Here is a 16,815-nt window from a genome sequence, read left to right as displayed (position 1 = left end):
TTGGGTTTCCTCATAGCCCGCCCACAGGTAATACCTATCCGTGAGGGAGGAACCTGGATGTGGTCTTCCGCTGGCCACCGTCCTGCATGCGCAGCTGGTCAAATAAAGTGGGCCTGCATTTAATAACATCTTCAATATGGCGACAACAGCATTAAGATCAGTGCTTAAGACCAGGGTAAGATTTAAACGTTTTACAGCTTTTAAATCTCCTCACTTGCAAATGACGAAGGCAGTTTTGACAGCTCACTTTGTTTACAAAGTCCAAGGTGCCATGATGCAGGCTTTAGATCTGGATTCCTTAAATCAGAAGTGGCCTGCTTCAGCTGTTCCATTTGTTGGGCTGCATTTTGCAACTGAAAACAGCTGGTTTGGTGTATTTAATGTTTAATGTGCAAAATATGTAAACCTCACCTGCAGTTTTTGGACAGATGGATAATATTCCTTGCACTTGTTGATTCAGACTGCCTGCTGTCTTTCTCTCTCAGGTCCCACTTAGAGTTGGCCGCATGTGCTACTCCTCCTCAGTGGTGAGTTGAGAACAGTGTGCACTCATTTGTCAGTCTGCAGTTACATGTCACATCAAATGTTGTACTTATAATATGATAAGGAACCTGCTGACTACATGCAGATGTGACATACCATCTCCCCTCACAGCCCACCACCAAGCTGTTCATTGATGGGAAGTTTGTTGAATCCAAGACCTCAGAATGGCTGGATATTCACAATCCTGTAAGTATTTCTAATGGTCTAGCTCGCCTAAAACTGCACCATTTTTCCACCGAATCCATGTATGTAGCTGGGTTAAGAGTGCAGTCTGTGGAGTTGCTTAACCTGTTACATAATGTTTAATGTCATGGCCCCTGGGTGCAAACTAGTTTTTATGGTTAAACATCCTACATTAACAAAATTAAGTTACAAATGAAGAAATTTATGTTTGGCTTTGTTATCTGAGCAGATTCACAGTATCTGTCAAGTATTAACACACTATCACAATTAACTCAATTTAAAGTGTCAAATGTATCAAATAATACTAAAATAACTGAATAACTACATCACTCAACTTATCAGTTACATTTAGATAACAAGTCACAATCTAACTGTCAACTGCACTGAATATGTCAGTCCTGTTATTAGTACCTAATAAAACTCTGTCCTGCAGATTTATGGCCCATATATCTGTTAAACATCTGCTAGGATTCACCTTTTTTATGTAACCTTTAGTGAATTCAAACAGCCCCTGCTGATTGAAACTAATTAGCCTTTGGAGCATTCATTTAAATGTTTCTCCCTTTTTCTCCTCTGCAGGCTACCAACGAGGTGATCTCTCGCGTGCCCAAAGCCACCCAGGAGGAGATGTTGGCGGCTGTGAACTCGTGCTCCAGAGCCTTTCACTCCTGGTCCGAGACCTCCATCTTGACTCGGCAGCAGGTCTTTCTGCGCTATCAGCAGCTTATCAAGGACAATATTGTAAGTCAAAGGGTCAGAAAGTGTAAGGTGCAACTGGAAACAATAGTTTACTGTTTAGTGCTGCTAACCTTGACTTATTGATGATTAATTAAGTTGAACAGCTGTTAGATATGACCCCTCTTTGCAAATCACTTTCCACATTAGTTCAGAGGCTGCTGTTTTGTATTTGATGCTAAAAATCTAGTTGAGATTATCTCACATCTAAAGCTGAAAACAAAGGACTGACACAAGGCTCATCTTTTATTTCAGAAAGAACTTGCCAAGGCCATCACTGTAGAACAGGGCAAGACCCTCGCAGATGCAGAGGGGGATGTGTTCAGAGGATTGCGTAAGTTTCTCACTCGCACACGTGCACACACATACCTTTCACAAAGGGCAACAGATCGGTTAATGTTTGCATATTGTGTTACTTTGTGGTTGCAGGAATAGTTAATGAGTTATACTAAACCAGAACAAAGGCTGGTTTTTTCATGATCTCTTCGAATGATTGCCACTAATTTTTTGCTGTCCCCCCCCCCCCCCCCCCCCTTTTTTTTTTTTGAGGCTAATAAGAAATAAAAATGAAAATATTTTTCCCACTCACACCCCCACTAACACCAATACAGATTATTTTTTTAAAAAAAGGACATCTTTTCTTTAAAAAGGGAATTATTGTTGTGAGTGTTAGCGTTACCACGATATTACAAAATAGGGACACAGTCCTGCATTGAAGGAGACCCCTAATTGGCACTTTTTTTTACACTGCAGACACTGTCTCAGCTTGCACAAAAAGTCAGCACGCTCCATACTTGTCTCAGTAAAGCCGATCACACACACACACACACACACATGCACACACTGATAGCTTATCAATATGCGGTCACTTCCAAAAATATAATCAGTCGGATTGAGATTAGCTCATTATTAGTATGCCAGACATACACAATTATTTCATGGTTTGACACATCTTGCATAAAAGGAACCAATACAAAAGAACTCATGTGTTGCATGCTCTGTTTATTTCTTTTGTCTGCAGAGGTTGTGGAGCACGCCTGCAGCGTCACCTCTCTGATGCTCGGTGAAACGCTGCCCTCCATCACCAAGGACATGGACACCTACACCTACCGCCTTCCCCTCGGGGTGTGTGCCGGCATCGCCCCCTTCAACTTCCCTGCCATGATACCTCTGTGGATGTTCCCTATGGCCATGGTGTGCGGCAACACCTACCTGCTGAAGCCTTCGGAGCGGGTGCCAGGCTGTGCCATGCTGCTGGTCAAGATGCTGCAGGATGCCGGTGCTCCAGATGGGACGCTCAACGTCATCCACGGCCAACACGATGGTAAGAGTCGGTCTCTGTTTGCTTTAGCCATTGCAAAAACATAGTGTTTTGTGACTGATGACAGGTCAATGATTGGCTACCTGTCACTCAAACAAAGCTTCTGATGTATTTTTATTAAAAAAAAAAACATTTTCTTCTTGAACAGTTCCTTTTATGAGTGACAAAAAAACATCAGTTTTCTAACATTCAGCTAGAGCTGAAACAATGAGTTGATTAATGGAGCAGTTGATCAACAGATATTAATCTGCTAATATTTAAATGGTTTTAACACTGTTGGTCACATAAAACAAGGCATTTAATTGTGCCATTTCAGCTCTCTGAAATTGTAATGGACATTAGTTGAAACTAAAACAACTTTTCTGGTATATTCATCTGACAGAACAGCACAAGGTTTTAAATTGTCTCGCTTAGTACTGGTGTGAAAGAACAGGCTCATCGTAGCATTTTTGAACCTGTACTTAGCAAACGTCTTCTATTGCAACTTGATAAGTGACTAACATGGTTGATTAAAGGATATCTAAGTTAATGCATAACTATAAATGTCTTTTTGCCACAGCTGTGAATTTCATCTGTGACCATCCGGCTATCAAGGCAATCAGCTTTGTTGGCTCAAATCAAGCTGGGGAGTATATTTACGAGAGAGGTTCTAAAAATGGCAAAAGGGTCCAGTCCAACATGGTGAGTATCAAATGATAAAGCTGCACAAGTGCAATGTCTGATACTTGCTGTAAATGTCCAGAAGGTGGCAGCATTGTCCAACAGATTTTTGACCCTCGTCACTGTTCGCTGTACCAGATGAGAGAAGGTCTAAAACATAGATTGCAGCTGTGCATCACTGTTAAAAAGTGGAGTGTAACCAAAATAAATAGACTGAGCGTTTATTTTGGTTTGTGTCCATCAATCCCATATGGACCAAAATGTGGAACATATTTACTTCATTAAATTTGCAGGTTGTTTGTATATACTTCTATATAGTATTACTATATATATAATGTTCTCGCCTGTGACTGAGCAGTGGCTGTTGTGTGGAGATCAAACAGCAGAAGGCTAACCACTTCACATATACTATAGGGAGCCAAGAACCATGGTGTGGTGATGCCTGATGCCAACAAGGAGAATACTCTGAACCAGCTTGTGGGTGCAGCATTCGGGGCAGCGGGACAGCGCTGCATGGCTCTGTCCACTGCCATCCTGGTGGGCGAGGCACGGAACTGGCTGCCGGAGCTGGTGGATCGAGCCAAGGCACTGCGCGTGAACGCAGGTACCGCACCCCATCACCCCGCCCTTCCCCCCTGTGTCTCCTGAGCCCCCGGGGGCCTTTTGGTTTAGTCATCTCGGGGGCCACCCACACCGCCCTAACCACACCTCTCGCCGTTTGCCCTGTTGTAACTTCGCATTGCTTGTTGAGTCAGCCATGCTGCAAATTTGTGGCCAGATCTGCGGCCCAGACCTAAATAGCGGTTCGGAGCATCAAATCCTTTGAGAAAGGAAGTTGATGTGGAGTAAAATAGAGAATGATTTTCACCATTTTGCAGTGATGTGGACTCTAATTTGTGTAGTACACAGGAAACCCCTAAGTATCCATTTTTGAGGGAGTGCCTCAGGGTGCCCCTCGTTCTGGCTTTTGCAGGTTTGTGGCATAAGGAGCATTTGAATGTCAGTGCCCTTAATGTGCTCGCATCGTGCAAGTGCCACAGTATGTAACCTTATAGCTGTTTGTTTTTGGGGCCCTGCTAGGAGACCAGCCTGGTGCAGATGTGGGGCCTCTGATCTCTCCCCAGGCCAAGGACAGAGTCTGCAGTCTGATCCAGAGCGGTGTGGATGCTGGAGCTAAGCTGCTCCTGGATGGCCGGAACGTCAATGTCAAGGGTTATGAGAAGGGCAACTTTGTGGGTCCCACCATCATTGGCAATGTCACAGTACGTGGGTTCCATATCTTAATGTGCACATACAGTATATATTTGCATCTCAGAACCATTAAAACCATGTCTGAAACTAAACTGCCAGTAAAAGTGTTCACTTTTGCTCTCTCTCAGCCTCAGATGAAGTGCTACACTGAGGAGATCTTTGGGCCTGTGCTGGTTGTTCTGGAGGCAGAGACTCTGGATGATGCCATCAGTTTGGTCAACAGGAACCCCTATGGCAACGGCACAGCTATCTTCACCACAAATGGCGCCACTGCACGCAAATACACGCACGAGGTGGACGTGGGCCAGGTGAGCGGCTGCAGCCTCCAAATGTGTTCCTCTGTTTTGGGAGAAGGGAGACATTCACATCCCTCTGTCATGTCTATACAGCATCTTAAGCAGGGAACACATATTTCTGTTTAAAAAGCCTCACACACATTACAAATCCATTATTTTCCATGTCAAGTATAGCCTTGTTTGCCCGTAACCTAAAATAAACACATTCGGCAACCCCCTTCCCTCCACTTCCCCACTGGTCAAGTCTACAAATAGCTACAGCAAATATGTGTGTGTTTAATGAAAACAGGGGGACATAGAAATATTTTTCCAGGTAGTATTCAAGGAGGGAAATCTTAAATTATACTCAAAAGGGATTCCTAGGGTCCTGTTCAGTGTTAAGCATAAATATGGCCAGCCTTTCCCCTGTTTGTTTGCCTTAGTGGAGCCTTAGTTATGCCCTGTGTTTGCTGTTCACATGTCGGGGAATGCTGTGCAGGCCATGTGCTGTCCTCCTCTCCAAACCTCGATGCAACAAACATCTACTTTTCCTCTTCTTTTTTTTTTCCTCCCTGCACCTTCGCCAAAAGGCCTGAGTGTCCAAACTTATTCCCGCTGTTTCAAACATTCTAAACCAACCATGCCATGCCTCTTTTGCCTTCATAACAAAATGTTTTATTTAGTTTTGTTCTTCCCTTTCATAAGACCATGCTCTGCTTTTAAAAACTGCAATATAAGCTGCATGTTTAGCTTTGTTTGGTGCGATCATGTAAGCTTGTTTTTTAAACAGCGAGGATATACCACATCTCTCATCAGCCACATCGTACTCATCCTAGCAATTTAGGATCCTGGGGAATTGTTTTACAAAGCTTCCACTTATGGAAATGAAAGGGAAAATACTTGTTTTCTGCAGGTTGGAGTCAATGTTCCCATTCCCGTTCCACTGCCTATGTTCTCCTTCACTGGATCAAGAGGATCCTTCAGAGGGGACATGAACTTCTATGGCAAACAAGTATGAAATGAACAAATGCATCCTATTGTTACAGGTATAAGAAAGGCACACATGTAGCAGTTTTAATGTAAATGTTTTTATTTTTTCTCCCCAGGGCATCCAGTTCTACACACAGATCAAAACTGTCACCTCACAATGGAAAGCTGAAGATGCCACCTTGAAACGTCCTGCAGTCACCATGCCTACTATGGATTAATTACTACATCAAGTTCTCCTTTTCAGATACTCCAGAAGACCTAGAAGCCTTTCTTCAACACACCCTATAAATATGTAATAATATTCCCCCATTTACAAAACCTTTACATTACATGTATGTATAGATACTCTGTATATGTAAATTGTGGCCAAGATTTTTACTATGCAAAAGATCTGTACAGTTGAGGCAATGTTATTGGATGTCATTTCCTCAAATACAACACCCTTATTGAAACACTTATGTCCTTACTCCGGGTAATGTATATAATCCCCATGATTGAAGGTTGCCGTGGACACACTGCATTGTATTCCCATTGACCCACCTTCCAGTGACTGTTTAGAGATCTTGCATATTATCTGGTGCATGTTTTGATGTGAGCTCTCTGTGGTCAGAGAGTAATTTTGTCTTGAGGTAACAGGTCTTTGAAATGGCTTGTGACAGAATTCAAACAAGCTTTGTGTATGAAAGAGAATACTCACCGGCCATATATATGTACGGTACGATATTTATAATGAGCACAAACAAACATCTTGTATTCTGCTATGGACATGACTGACGCTCTGCGGAGAGCATGCAAAGCAGAGGCAAACAATTCAGTGTGATGTACAATGTAGAGGCCACACAGAGGTCATGTGGTGTGTATATCCGGCAAGCTGTTTGGGTTCGAGGGCAGAACGGGCTCAGGCGCCTGGGTGATGAAGGTCGCTGGGGAGAGCTCCTCTCTAATTCAGGAAGACAGTCATCATTATGCAACACTAAAATGCAACGCTCTGATAAATCACATGTAGGCACTCATGTTCTCACAGCCAATACTTTTTCAGCTAAACATGGAATGTGGGACCAATAAATCTTCACAGGCTTCATAATTGCAAGGATGAGGAGCAACTTTTATTCTCGTACATTCCTTTAGTGTCTTACCCGGCAGCATCACTGTCAATAAGGCCCTTCTTCTCAGAGGAGGCGGACAATGCCAGATGTTGGCTGGCTTTCCTATCAGGAAAATGCAGAGTTGCAGTTAAATGCAGAACCTCACACCGAAAAGCCATGTTTTAGCACATTGGTGACTATGCACTTGGGCCTGCAGCCTGTCTTGGAAAGGGGTTACTCTTGGTCAACACAATGCACAGGGACTTGGATAACTGACTCTCTTGAGTTGCCAAATGCGCTGCATTAGTCTGCTGGACTAGGTGCCAGACCACCGTTAACATGAATATACATCTCCTGCCTGCCATACCCCCATACATCCAGATCCTCTGCACACTCCTTTCTGAAAATCATGTTAGCAGCTGCTCTCTGACCACAAGTGTTCAAAGAACAAAATAAACGGCTAGTGCACGTGAAGAGGGGCCAATATGCTGAAAGCAAATCGACGTGACCAGATGTTTGTTTCCAAGCACACGACTCTGCGGCTGGGCCTATTTTTACTATTGTGCCCAGACTCTTTCTTCATTCTTTTTAAGCAGCTGGAAAAGAAAATTGGTTGAAGCCTAACTGATGTTTTATGGTATCCTCTTCTGCTGAGAAAATGGCTGTTTAAAACATTAAAAAGAGGGAGGAGTCACCAGAAGTTCAGCCTGAACTACTGCTTGGTGTCACTGCACTTTGTTGTTCAGAGGTAATTCATCCAGACGTTTCAGTCCATTTTCGAGGATTACGAGTGGATTGTACAGTATTATTTAGGATGATGTCAATGAGTGATAAACAACTCTTTCGCTAAGACAAACATAACACAATCATTGGGACGTTTTATTACCTTTCACTCTGCCGGTTCATTTTAGCAAAGAGAAGCCGGAGCACTTGTTCCCTCTGCTCCCAAGTGAGATCTGAGATTTCAACTTTGCTGCCTGGTTGATGAGTCCTTAAAAACAGGTGGATGAAATCAACATTAATGTTAACCTGCCATTGCACACATTCTTACATATATAGGCTGTATTAGGACGAACCAGAATGTTATGGTTTGATAACCACTGAATGCTATTTGTTGCTGGTAAACCACAGGAATTAAAAATATCACAAAGATATACACAGCTGCATGAGTCATGGAAATGATGGGAAGTAGACCTACCACCTTGCAGCCGCTGCCATGTCTGAATGGACAGAGTTGGTACTGTGGGGGCTTTCATGAAAAGTGCGGATGGGTGGGAACTTGAGCTTTCCTGCTGTTGCTTCTCTCAGCCTCCAGCGATAAGCCTGTAGTGCCTCCTTTTTGTATTGCAGCCTGCTGGCCACAATCTCCTGCTTCACCTGAGCCAGTGCCTCATGGAAGAACTGCTCCAGCTCTGTGCGCTGCTCTACAATGGTGCTCGCTAGGCGCTTGATGTGCCCCAGCTCCTTCTCCCGCATGGTAAGCACTTTCTGCAGCTTCTCCAGCTCTACCTGGCTGGCCTGAATGCTGACTCGGGTCGTCTTCTTCCTCTCCTTCTCCTTCTCCTTCTCTCGCTCAGCTTCCTCAGCTTTTAGGTCCAGGGCCTGCTCCAGGGAAGCCACCTTGGCCCTCAGTTTAGATAGCTCCCCTTTTTGGGCCTCCATCTGAGCTGCATTCTTCTTTATCAAGAGTTCATACGTGTTCTGGGCGAGTAGACAGAAGAGCAAAGTATTAACATTGATTACACCGAGCTATAACTTTGGAGAATCCTTTCACTTACATGTCAATATAGAGCTGGAATAGATGATGATTTGTGTGCTAGTGTGCTGCTGAGTGAGGGGCCAAAGCTTCAACAAGGTGGATTTACTCCCTTTATTTACAGTCATCATCAGAGGTAAGATTAATGTGCCCAATATTTATTTGTCTTACAGAATCAGAGCCAGAAACCTGTGAAGGAGAAGCCACTAAATTTGAACCCATACACCAGTGGAAACTCACCACAACCACTGACCACTGAGAGGCTGGGTAGTAGTCAGGAGATGGTGGGGGTGGGTGGGTTAGGGGTAGGACCACAAGGAAAATACACAGGGTCAGCACAAGTAAACAACACAAGGGAAAAACCACCTGAAATATATTCTGCACAGATCTGACAAGTGTTTCATAACTGAAATGATTGAAAATGTCTTTATGGAGATGAATGGTCTCTATGCAAGGACTGCCTCGTGCCTCATAGTAACACTGCTGTTTGCTGTCCTACAGTTCAAACACACCTTGTCCAACGCCAGGGAGGCGTTTTCCTTCGCAAGCGAGTTTGTCAATTTCTGCAGCTCCTCTGCCTCCTTCATGTGATATTTCAGCGCTTCATTGAGACGGACGTTCTCCTTGAACACGGAGCGCGAGGCGTCGTCCAGCTGCCTGAACAGGATACAGGACAAACAGAAAAGCTACTGAGAAATGTGAAAAGGTCTCGGTGGATCTTAATGCAACCTGCATGTAGTGTTCCAAGTAGAATTAAAAACAAATGCTTTATTTTTATGCTTGACCGTTTATCAGCTGGATGTGAGGAGATCGAGTTCTGATGTAGAGCATATCACACATTAGTTAGTTGCTACATGGTAAACTGAATTTCCTGGGTCAGTGCACATAACCTTTAAAGACAAACTGAGCGTGCTCAAAAATGAAATTAATTACTGACACTGAGACCTGCACTGAGAGCAGGATCATACCAGTATCAATGGTGATGTTTGATGTGCTGTACAAAATAACTAAACATAGCAGAGGTGAAATATACATTTTATGGCCGCAAAGGTAATAAACTATGGTCTTCCACACACGCATTACACTCTCCTCCCTGCAGGACATTGTGGGGCACTGAAGATGTGATCATTGGCTTCAGTGATGTACACGATCTGAACATGACCGACCGGTGTGGTCAAGAAAATAACATTAGCTCTAGTTATATATATTTATATACATAAACACTCCTGTGAGTAAATTATTTTTTCTTTGCGTTCTGAGCACATCAAAGAGCAAACTGAAGAATAAAATTAGATTGTAAAGGGACAGCGGAAACACACTCACTGAATGGCTTCACTGTGGGCCCTCTCCTCTACCAGGGCTATCCTTCGCTCAGCTTCCCTCTCCAGGCGAGCCTGCAGGGAAATTTGCAAAACTCACTTGATGTTTTTCACTAACATCTTCCCTCATCTGTCCATGAACAGGGGACCAGGCCTCCACAACCAACTGTTTGATGTATTTTCAAATCAGATTCACCGTGAATTCACCTCATTATTAATTATCTTCCGGAATTGTTGCACATTTTTGGTGATTCCTTCAGACGTGACAGTACCTTTTCTTCGAAGAATCTCAACTCTGTTTTGTTTTGGTTTTCCCTGTGCTCCTTCTCAGCAACGTCCATGCTTTCTCTAATCTACAAAATGACAAGGTTGTGGTTATTGTTAGCATTAATGTCCTGACAGAAAGAACAACCACTCTTCACAGGAAACATTTTATACTTGGTTTTTATCCTCTCACATCACTGAGCTCCTGCTCCATCAAGGCTTTCCTCTTCTGAAACTCCTTAATTTTCTTCATTCCATCCTGGATCATGTTAAAGTCGCTGGACTTCTTTCTGAACAGCTCCTGCATCTCACTGATTTGAAGTGTGTAATCTTCAACCTGTTGAAGCCAATCATAGAATCAGATGCACACAATGAAAAATATTCTACATGTTAAATGCATACCTGTAAACAAAATATATCACTCATCTATATGCTACAGCTGCTGCAAAGTTCCCGTAAGTGCAGCTTGTGTCAGTCAGGGAAGAAGATTTTTATAACAAAGTTCACACGGGCCACACTCTTTTACAAACCGACTTCAGCACGGATCAGTCAGGCTAAATACCTCAAGATGCTACTGTGGAAAAGCCAGTCTGAGCGAAAATGTGACAAAATGACCAAAGTCATGAGAGACTAGCAAAACACGCAGCCACAAACATGTACATGACGACTAAATGAGAGGCTATCAACCATCTGATTACAACTTGAGGCCTAATCGTTATTCTTCATGCAACTCTGTATACTGTACATTCATCTCCATCAATGCACCAATCTACAGTATTTATTTATTTCCAGTTGGTTTGCATTGTTTGCAATTTTCACCCTGTGTGATGTATCAAATGGCCAGCTTTCCAAAACACATCCACCAGTTTACACTTAAACGTGATCTGTGTCGCATGCCTCTGTCTTTTCCCCATGCTCTGCAGGAAACTGCAATTGGAAAAGCTTTTACAGAACAATTACTGACTGAATTTCTCAACACTCAAGTTCCATCAAGTCCCTCCCTAGACAAAGGCCAGGGCATTCATGTTCCCCGAGTTCCTTTGATGGAGCACTTTCCATTAGCTAAGTCAATTTTCAAGATGAACCACTTAATCACCTCAAAATGAGAAAAGGGCCATGAACAGCATGTCTTGAGGTCACATCTTTAGCGTCAACCACACTACAGGATCTTTTTCTTTCTTCCCGTAACTGGACATATGTGACAGCTCCATACATGTCTAAAATAAGGATGTTTCAAGTTGGTCCAGACCATGCCTCTTTTTTCCTCCTCAGAAGCTTATTGGACTCTTTTACCAGCATGAAGTAAGAACTGGAAGATGGAAAACAGCTGCTAGCAAAATAAGCCTTTTTGTACCTTTTTTGTCCAGTAAAGCCACTTGAATTTTGTCATGTCAGTTTGATTTCTTGATCTTAACAACAAGCAGCAGAGGTCAGCAAGGATAAAAGGAGTCAAAATAAGTCCCTTTCGTGTGTTATGTAAGTTAAACTGCCATTTAGAGTAAGGATCTGTGTGAGGTATGGTTAACACATCAAGACCAAACAGTGTGACTGCCTTTTCCCAACCAAGCACTTTTCAATTATGCTTTTTCTCTGTGGCCACTAGCATAAATAAAAATAACATTAGACCATCTAACTCGGAATGTGAGGGTTTGTTTTTTTGTTTTATGGTCGCTTTTGTTTGGTTGTTGTTTTCTTACATAATAAATGTCAACATAATTACACAGAAGCCAGCTGTTAAGACACAGCGCAGCACATTTTTGAGATGCTACAGGTTTAAGTTGCGCACAGTAAATCATAGCACAGTATTCTACTATGAACATGCTAGCTTGAGCATGTTTTGTGGGCTCAAAATGAAAGCTCAAGTCGCATTTCTTTTCTTGTGGTTGTGTTTTAAAATGAACTCACCAGTTTGTTTTGCTCTTCACGTGCAAGTGCGTCTTGACTTCTGAGGCTTTCCTCCAGCATATTGATCTGTTAACGTTATAATAACACGTGAGTTTGTTACAAAACGGTCGAGTTAATCAATAATCGTTTCAATGTGCACATACATACAAAGGAACTCCCCGACCTTCTCCTTTTTGGCTGCGTCTTGTCTCATCAGAAAGCTTGTTATATCGATCCTGTCCCTCTCCGCGCGGCACAGCTGGTGGGTGAGCTCTTCGTTAGCGCGTGCCAACTTGCGGCAAGCCTCACGATACTCTGCGAGCGACTGGTCCGTGACCTGTAGCCTCAGCTCCCACAGGGCAGCGGCGGCTTTGGCCTTCTCGATGTCCGACTCTTTGTCCGCCTTTGACTCCTGTTTGCCGTCTTTCTTTCCTTTCCTGTGGTAAAAAACGAAGTGTAGATCGGGTTTCCATTTGAACGTCAACGCAGCAAAAAAGATGTGTGCAAATATGCTAACTTACCCGGCTTTCGCCCTCTTTACTTTGGTGACTTTCTTCTTCGGCATTACTGCTACTGTTATTCGCTAAAATACTACACAAAACAACCCCGTCCCACCTTAAAAAGAGGAAGTTACACGGTAACCCCAGGTTTTTTTTATACATTGGCTAAGGGTAGGGGGTAGCTAGCTCCTGTGTAGCTCGCTATGAGTGTTTGGGTAGTGTTGTTGCTATGGGGACGCTGTAGCCGAGGAAGAGGTCAAATTTCTGTGCTGCAGGACCTTTGGTAACCTTTGTACTCCTACTTTACATTTATTCTAACAACCTCATTCGAGCTTGTTTGCAAGATATCGTGAACACGTGTGTGGCAGTTTACCATATTTGTATCTGAAAGAAATTTTTAATGTATGGAAAAGTACAGTGAACCCTTTTACTAAAAACATAACTAAAACCTTACCTACAAACTGAATTAACACTAAAAATTGCGACCATGCTCCATCTCTGAGCATTTACTAAATATCACCACGCACTCCTACATTGTTCATGCAAGTCCATTATATACTGTGTATTATTGTGTAGTAATGTAGCATGGTGCTTTACTTGAATTGCATAGATGAGTGCTGGGAATAATTATAAAGTGAACCTATATATTCACACATTTATGTGTAGGTATGTAAAATACGGGAATGTATGTAGTAAAAAGGTAAGTATGCTATGGAGATCAACAGCAAGATAATGTTAAAAATGACAAAATTAAAAATAAGCAAATCGCCTGAAGAAAGGACAACTGCACAAAGATTTTATTGTATCTCTAATGTTTTGACCAGCCTTGGTCTTTTTCAAAGCTGGTGGCAATCTACAGTTGGCCTTTTTCATAGCATATATTTTGACTTGTCATTGTAGGAAAAGCACAGGTTCACTAATAACATTGACAATGGCTGTGTTCTATTCAAGTGTCCCAATAAGACATGACAGTGAGACAGCGTGCACAATATCAGGGCTCTCGTAACAGCTAAAATTAATAATTAAATTGGTCAGCATGAGAATAAAAAGTTGAAATTATACATCAACATTGTTTAGATTCTGACAATGAGACATATCATGAAAACTAAACCTATTTGTGTATGTCTCAAGAAAGTTCGGTGTCACTCACACATTAGGCTAATGCTCATCTTTGCACTCTTCACAAAAACAGAAATTAAGATATCTCTGTCCTATGGGGATAGCAACACTGTTTCCTTTTAATTTATAAAGCTTTAGTTAAAAATCTACCCACCTTTTACCAGCCTCCTGAAATATAAGAATTTAGACATGTTCTTAGTGCCATCTCCTTTTAGAAATTAACTAGATGTTAAGTTTCAGGTGATACTCTGGATCCAAAAGTCTCGGAGACCATGTAAAAGTTCAACTAAGAGCAGTTTGTTATGAGATTAGGTATTGTTAAAATCTCGAGTGATGGAGCAGGCAGGCTCGATTGTGTGTTGTAAATCAGAAGCAGACAGTGGAGCAAAGCAGGCAGTAGCTGGAATCTTCAGGAATAACACCGGAGACTAACGAGGATCAGGGCGTAGCAGGCAAGTCAGGAGGGCAGGAGGCAATACACCACACAGAACGATCTGGTGATCTGCAATCTACTGCAGGCTACAGGTGTAGTTGATGAGTGGATTGGCAGCAGGTGTGTAGGTGAGTAGGTGGGAGGAGAAAACTCACACCCTCATTGAAACAGACCAACCCATACACACAAACAGACAAATGTGACACAATAGGGAGGGGAAAACAGCAGAAACATTAGGGATGAAGGTGGAATCCTGTTAGACCCTAACATTAGGTGTGCAACTAACACTTAATCTCACTATTGATTAATCTCTTGATTGATTTAGATTCAGATAAACTTTTATAATCCCACATGGGTATACATGTTTGGTCCAAAGATACCATAAAGTTCACAGTAAAAACCATAAAATAGTCTACACATTAAGACCACAACATAATAATAATAAAACACATTTGATCACACTTAGACAGAATAAACAGTAATGCTAAATTAAAAACAGTCAATCCAAATCAGTAAAATCAAATTTACAAAAATGCACATGAGCCTGTATGTTTCTTGGTTAATGCCTATGATTTTTCCCATTGTCCTGAGTCGTGGTTGCAGCCTGGCTTGGTCCTGTTTGCGCATGTTGCCAAGCACACTGATGAAACTGAAAGACAGAACACTCTGAAGTGCAGCTATTTATTAGATAAATAAATGGTTTCATCTGTAAAATGTCAGAAAATGTTGAGCCCCTCAATTTCACAAAGTACAAGATGATGTCTAACCAAACATCCAAAACTCAATGATGTTGAATTTCATTGTCAATTACAATCATATGAACCACGAACAAACAGAAAATCCCTACATTTGACACAAGGAAACAGCAAATGTTTGAAATTTTGTTGTTTGTTAACAATTACCCATTTATAAAAATGGTTGGGTTTTATTTTGTAATTGGTTAACGATCTCAGAATACCTACAAATAACCTTCAGAATACTGTTGGAATCTCATAAGTATCTCAAGGGTTTGTGATAAACACAATCATTGAAAAATTAAAAATTACCACCAGCTCAATGTTACTGTTTTAATTGACACATTCCATTTCCTAATTAGCATTTATTTTTCATCAGCTTTTCTTTTTTTTACTTTTGGTGTAGTTTTACATCTTTCCTTCTGCATTAGAGCACTCGCGACTTTCTCCTGTACAAATAAAGGTTTTAATCAATTAATAAAACAATCACTGTGGGGGATTATAAGATACAGATGTCTGTTCCGCTCAACAGCCTGTAGACTGGCACAGAATGGCTGCATTTGTCACTTGTCTTGTAATTACAGTCTTCATGCGCTGGGCTCTATCAAACAGGATCTGTTTGCACATGATGTCCTCCCACATGATGACATGAGATACATTTGGCTTCTGTCAACAGTATTGTCCATGTTGTCCTGAAAAGAACTATGTGTTCCTCGCTGCCATCCCCACTGTTGTTTTTTGCTGGAGTTATGGGAAAACCACAAAGATCAACGTAAACGCAGTTGGCTTACATCTTCGAAGAGGCACATCCAAAAGAAACAATGTAAAGTTAGAGCAGGTCATAATTCAAGCTCAAAACCACTGACTTCTCTCCATTATCTTGTTTAGCTTTCTGCAGGAGCCTGAGAGTGTCCACTCTAGATTATTCATCAAACAAAAAAGTAGATATCGTAAAAGTGCAGGGTGTAGCTACTGTAACTGAATCATATAGGGTCACTCTCTGCTCTGGCATCATGAACAGAGTTTGAAGACTAAATTTAAAGGTAATTACTATGACAGTGAGGAGAGAAAACTGAAATAACCCCGAGCTTTTCAAAGCTGTCATTATCATTGGAATTGTAATGACAAGGTTTGGGTCTCTTCAATGGACTTTTTGGGGTAGGACACCCACAAACATGGCATTCCTGAGGGTAACATTGCAGCATATTAATGATATATTGCACAGTGCAGATTACAAAGCTGGGGTCCCTTCTCATGCTTTACGGTTTCAGTTAAATTGAAACAAAATACCAGGACTTGCATTGAAACTACCTCTCCTTTAAAACATTGTGTTTGTAATGTGCTGTGTCATGCTGTAGAGGAGCACTTTACACACAGTTTATACCGTAGCTGTGAACATTTGGATGACATCCTAACATGATTTGGCAGCACACAGATTTTACACTAGACATTGTTTAGTTTATTGTATGTTATCCTGGAGTGGATATTCAAAATGTCTGTTGTAAAATCTAAATGCATCTGACATTTAGCTTAAAGGGCAGTTCCTATTGCATCATATTATAATGATAATATAAAAGTAGGTGTGAGTTTACAGCAAAAACATGCCATGATTCATGCATCAAATGGCCTAAGGTGGATTGCAGCTGTCCAAACACTGTTATACACATTATCCAAATGAATTGCTCCATTCACCGCAGGATGTGCCTGAACGTTAACAGCAAGAAAATATCTAACAATGATTTCAAAATGAAAACACACTCAAG

General features: G+C 41.8%; 2 protein-coding genes across 2 annotated transcripts; one reads left to right on the top strand and one right to left on the bottom strand.

The window, feature by feature from the left end:
* The first annotated feature begins 17 nt into the window (after window positions 1-17).
* Window positions 18-7,713, top strand: aldh6a1 (aldehyde dehydrogenase 6 family, member A1). Its single transcript, XM_041953553.1, has 12 exons — window positions 18-175; window positions 486-527; window positions 655-729; window positions 1,306-1,467; window positions 1,717-1,795; window positions 2,483-2,785; window positions 3,342-3,463; window positions 3,857-4,046; window positions 4,523-4,704; window positions 4,822-5,001; window positions 5,882-5,980; window positions 6,075-7,713. Exons 1-12 carry the CDS (start codon window positions 137-139, stop codon window positions 6,174-6,176), a joined length of 1,575 nt encoding a protein of 524 aa, XP_041809487.1. The 5' UTR covers window positions 18-136; the 3' UTR covers window positions 6,177-7,713.
* On the bottom strand, window positions 6,922-12,831 carry si:ch211-163l21.10 (basal body-orientation factor 1). The gene is made up of 11 exons (XM_041953554.1): window positions 12,788-12,831; window positions 12,451-12,703; window positions 12,288-12,353; window positions 10,576-10,719; window positions 10,391-10,471; window positions 10,123-10,193; window positions 9,312-9,456; window positions 8,242-8,744; window positions 7,930-8,034; window positions 7,095-7,166; window positions 6,922-6,931 (listed from the first exon to the last, which is right to left on the bottom strand). The coding sequence occupies exons 1-11, from the start codon at window positions 12,829-12,831 to the stop codon at window positions 6,922-6,924; spliced, it is 1,494 nt and encodes a 497-aa protein (XP_041809488.1).
* Between the last annotated feature and the right edge of the window lie 3,984 nt (window positions 12,832-16,815).

Source organism: Chelmon rostratus, chromosome 15 (assembly GCF_017976325.1).
Source record: "Chelmon rostratus isolate fCheRos1 chromosome 15, fCheRos1.pri, whole genome shotgun sequence".
Lineage (NCBI taxonomy): Eukaryota > Metazoa > Chordata > Actinopteri > Chaetodontiformes > Chaetodontidae > Chelmon > Chelmon rostratus.
The sequence above is the reverse complement of the archived record's forward strand: the minus strand, read 5'-3'. Positions and strand labels throughout refer to the sequence as shown.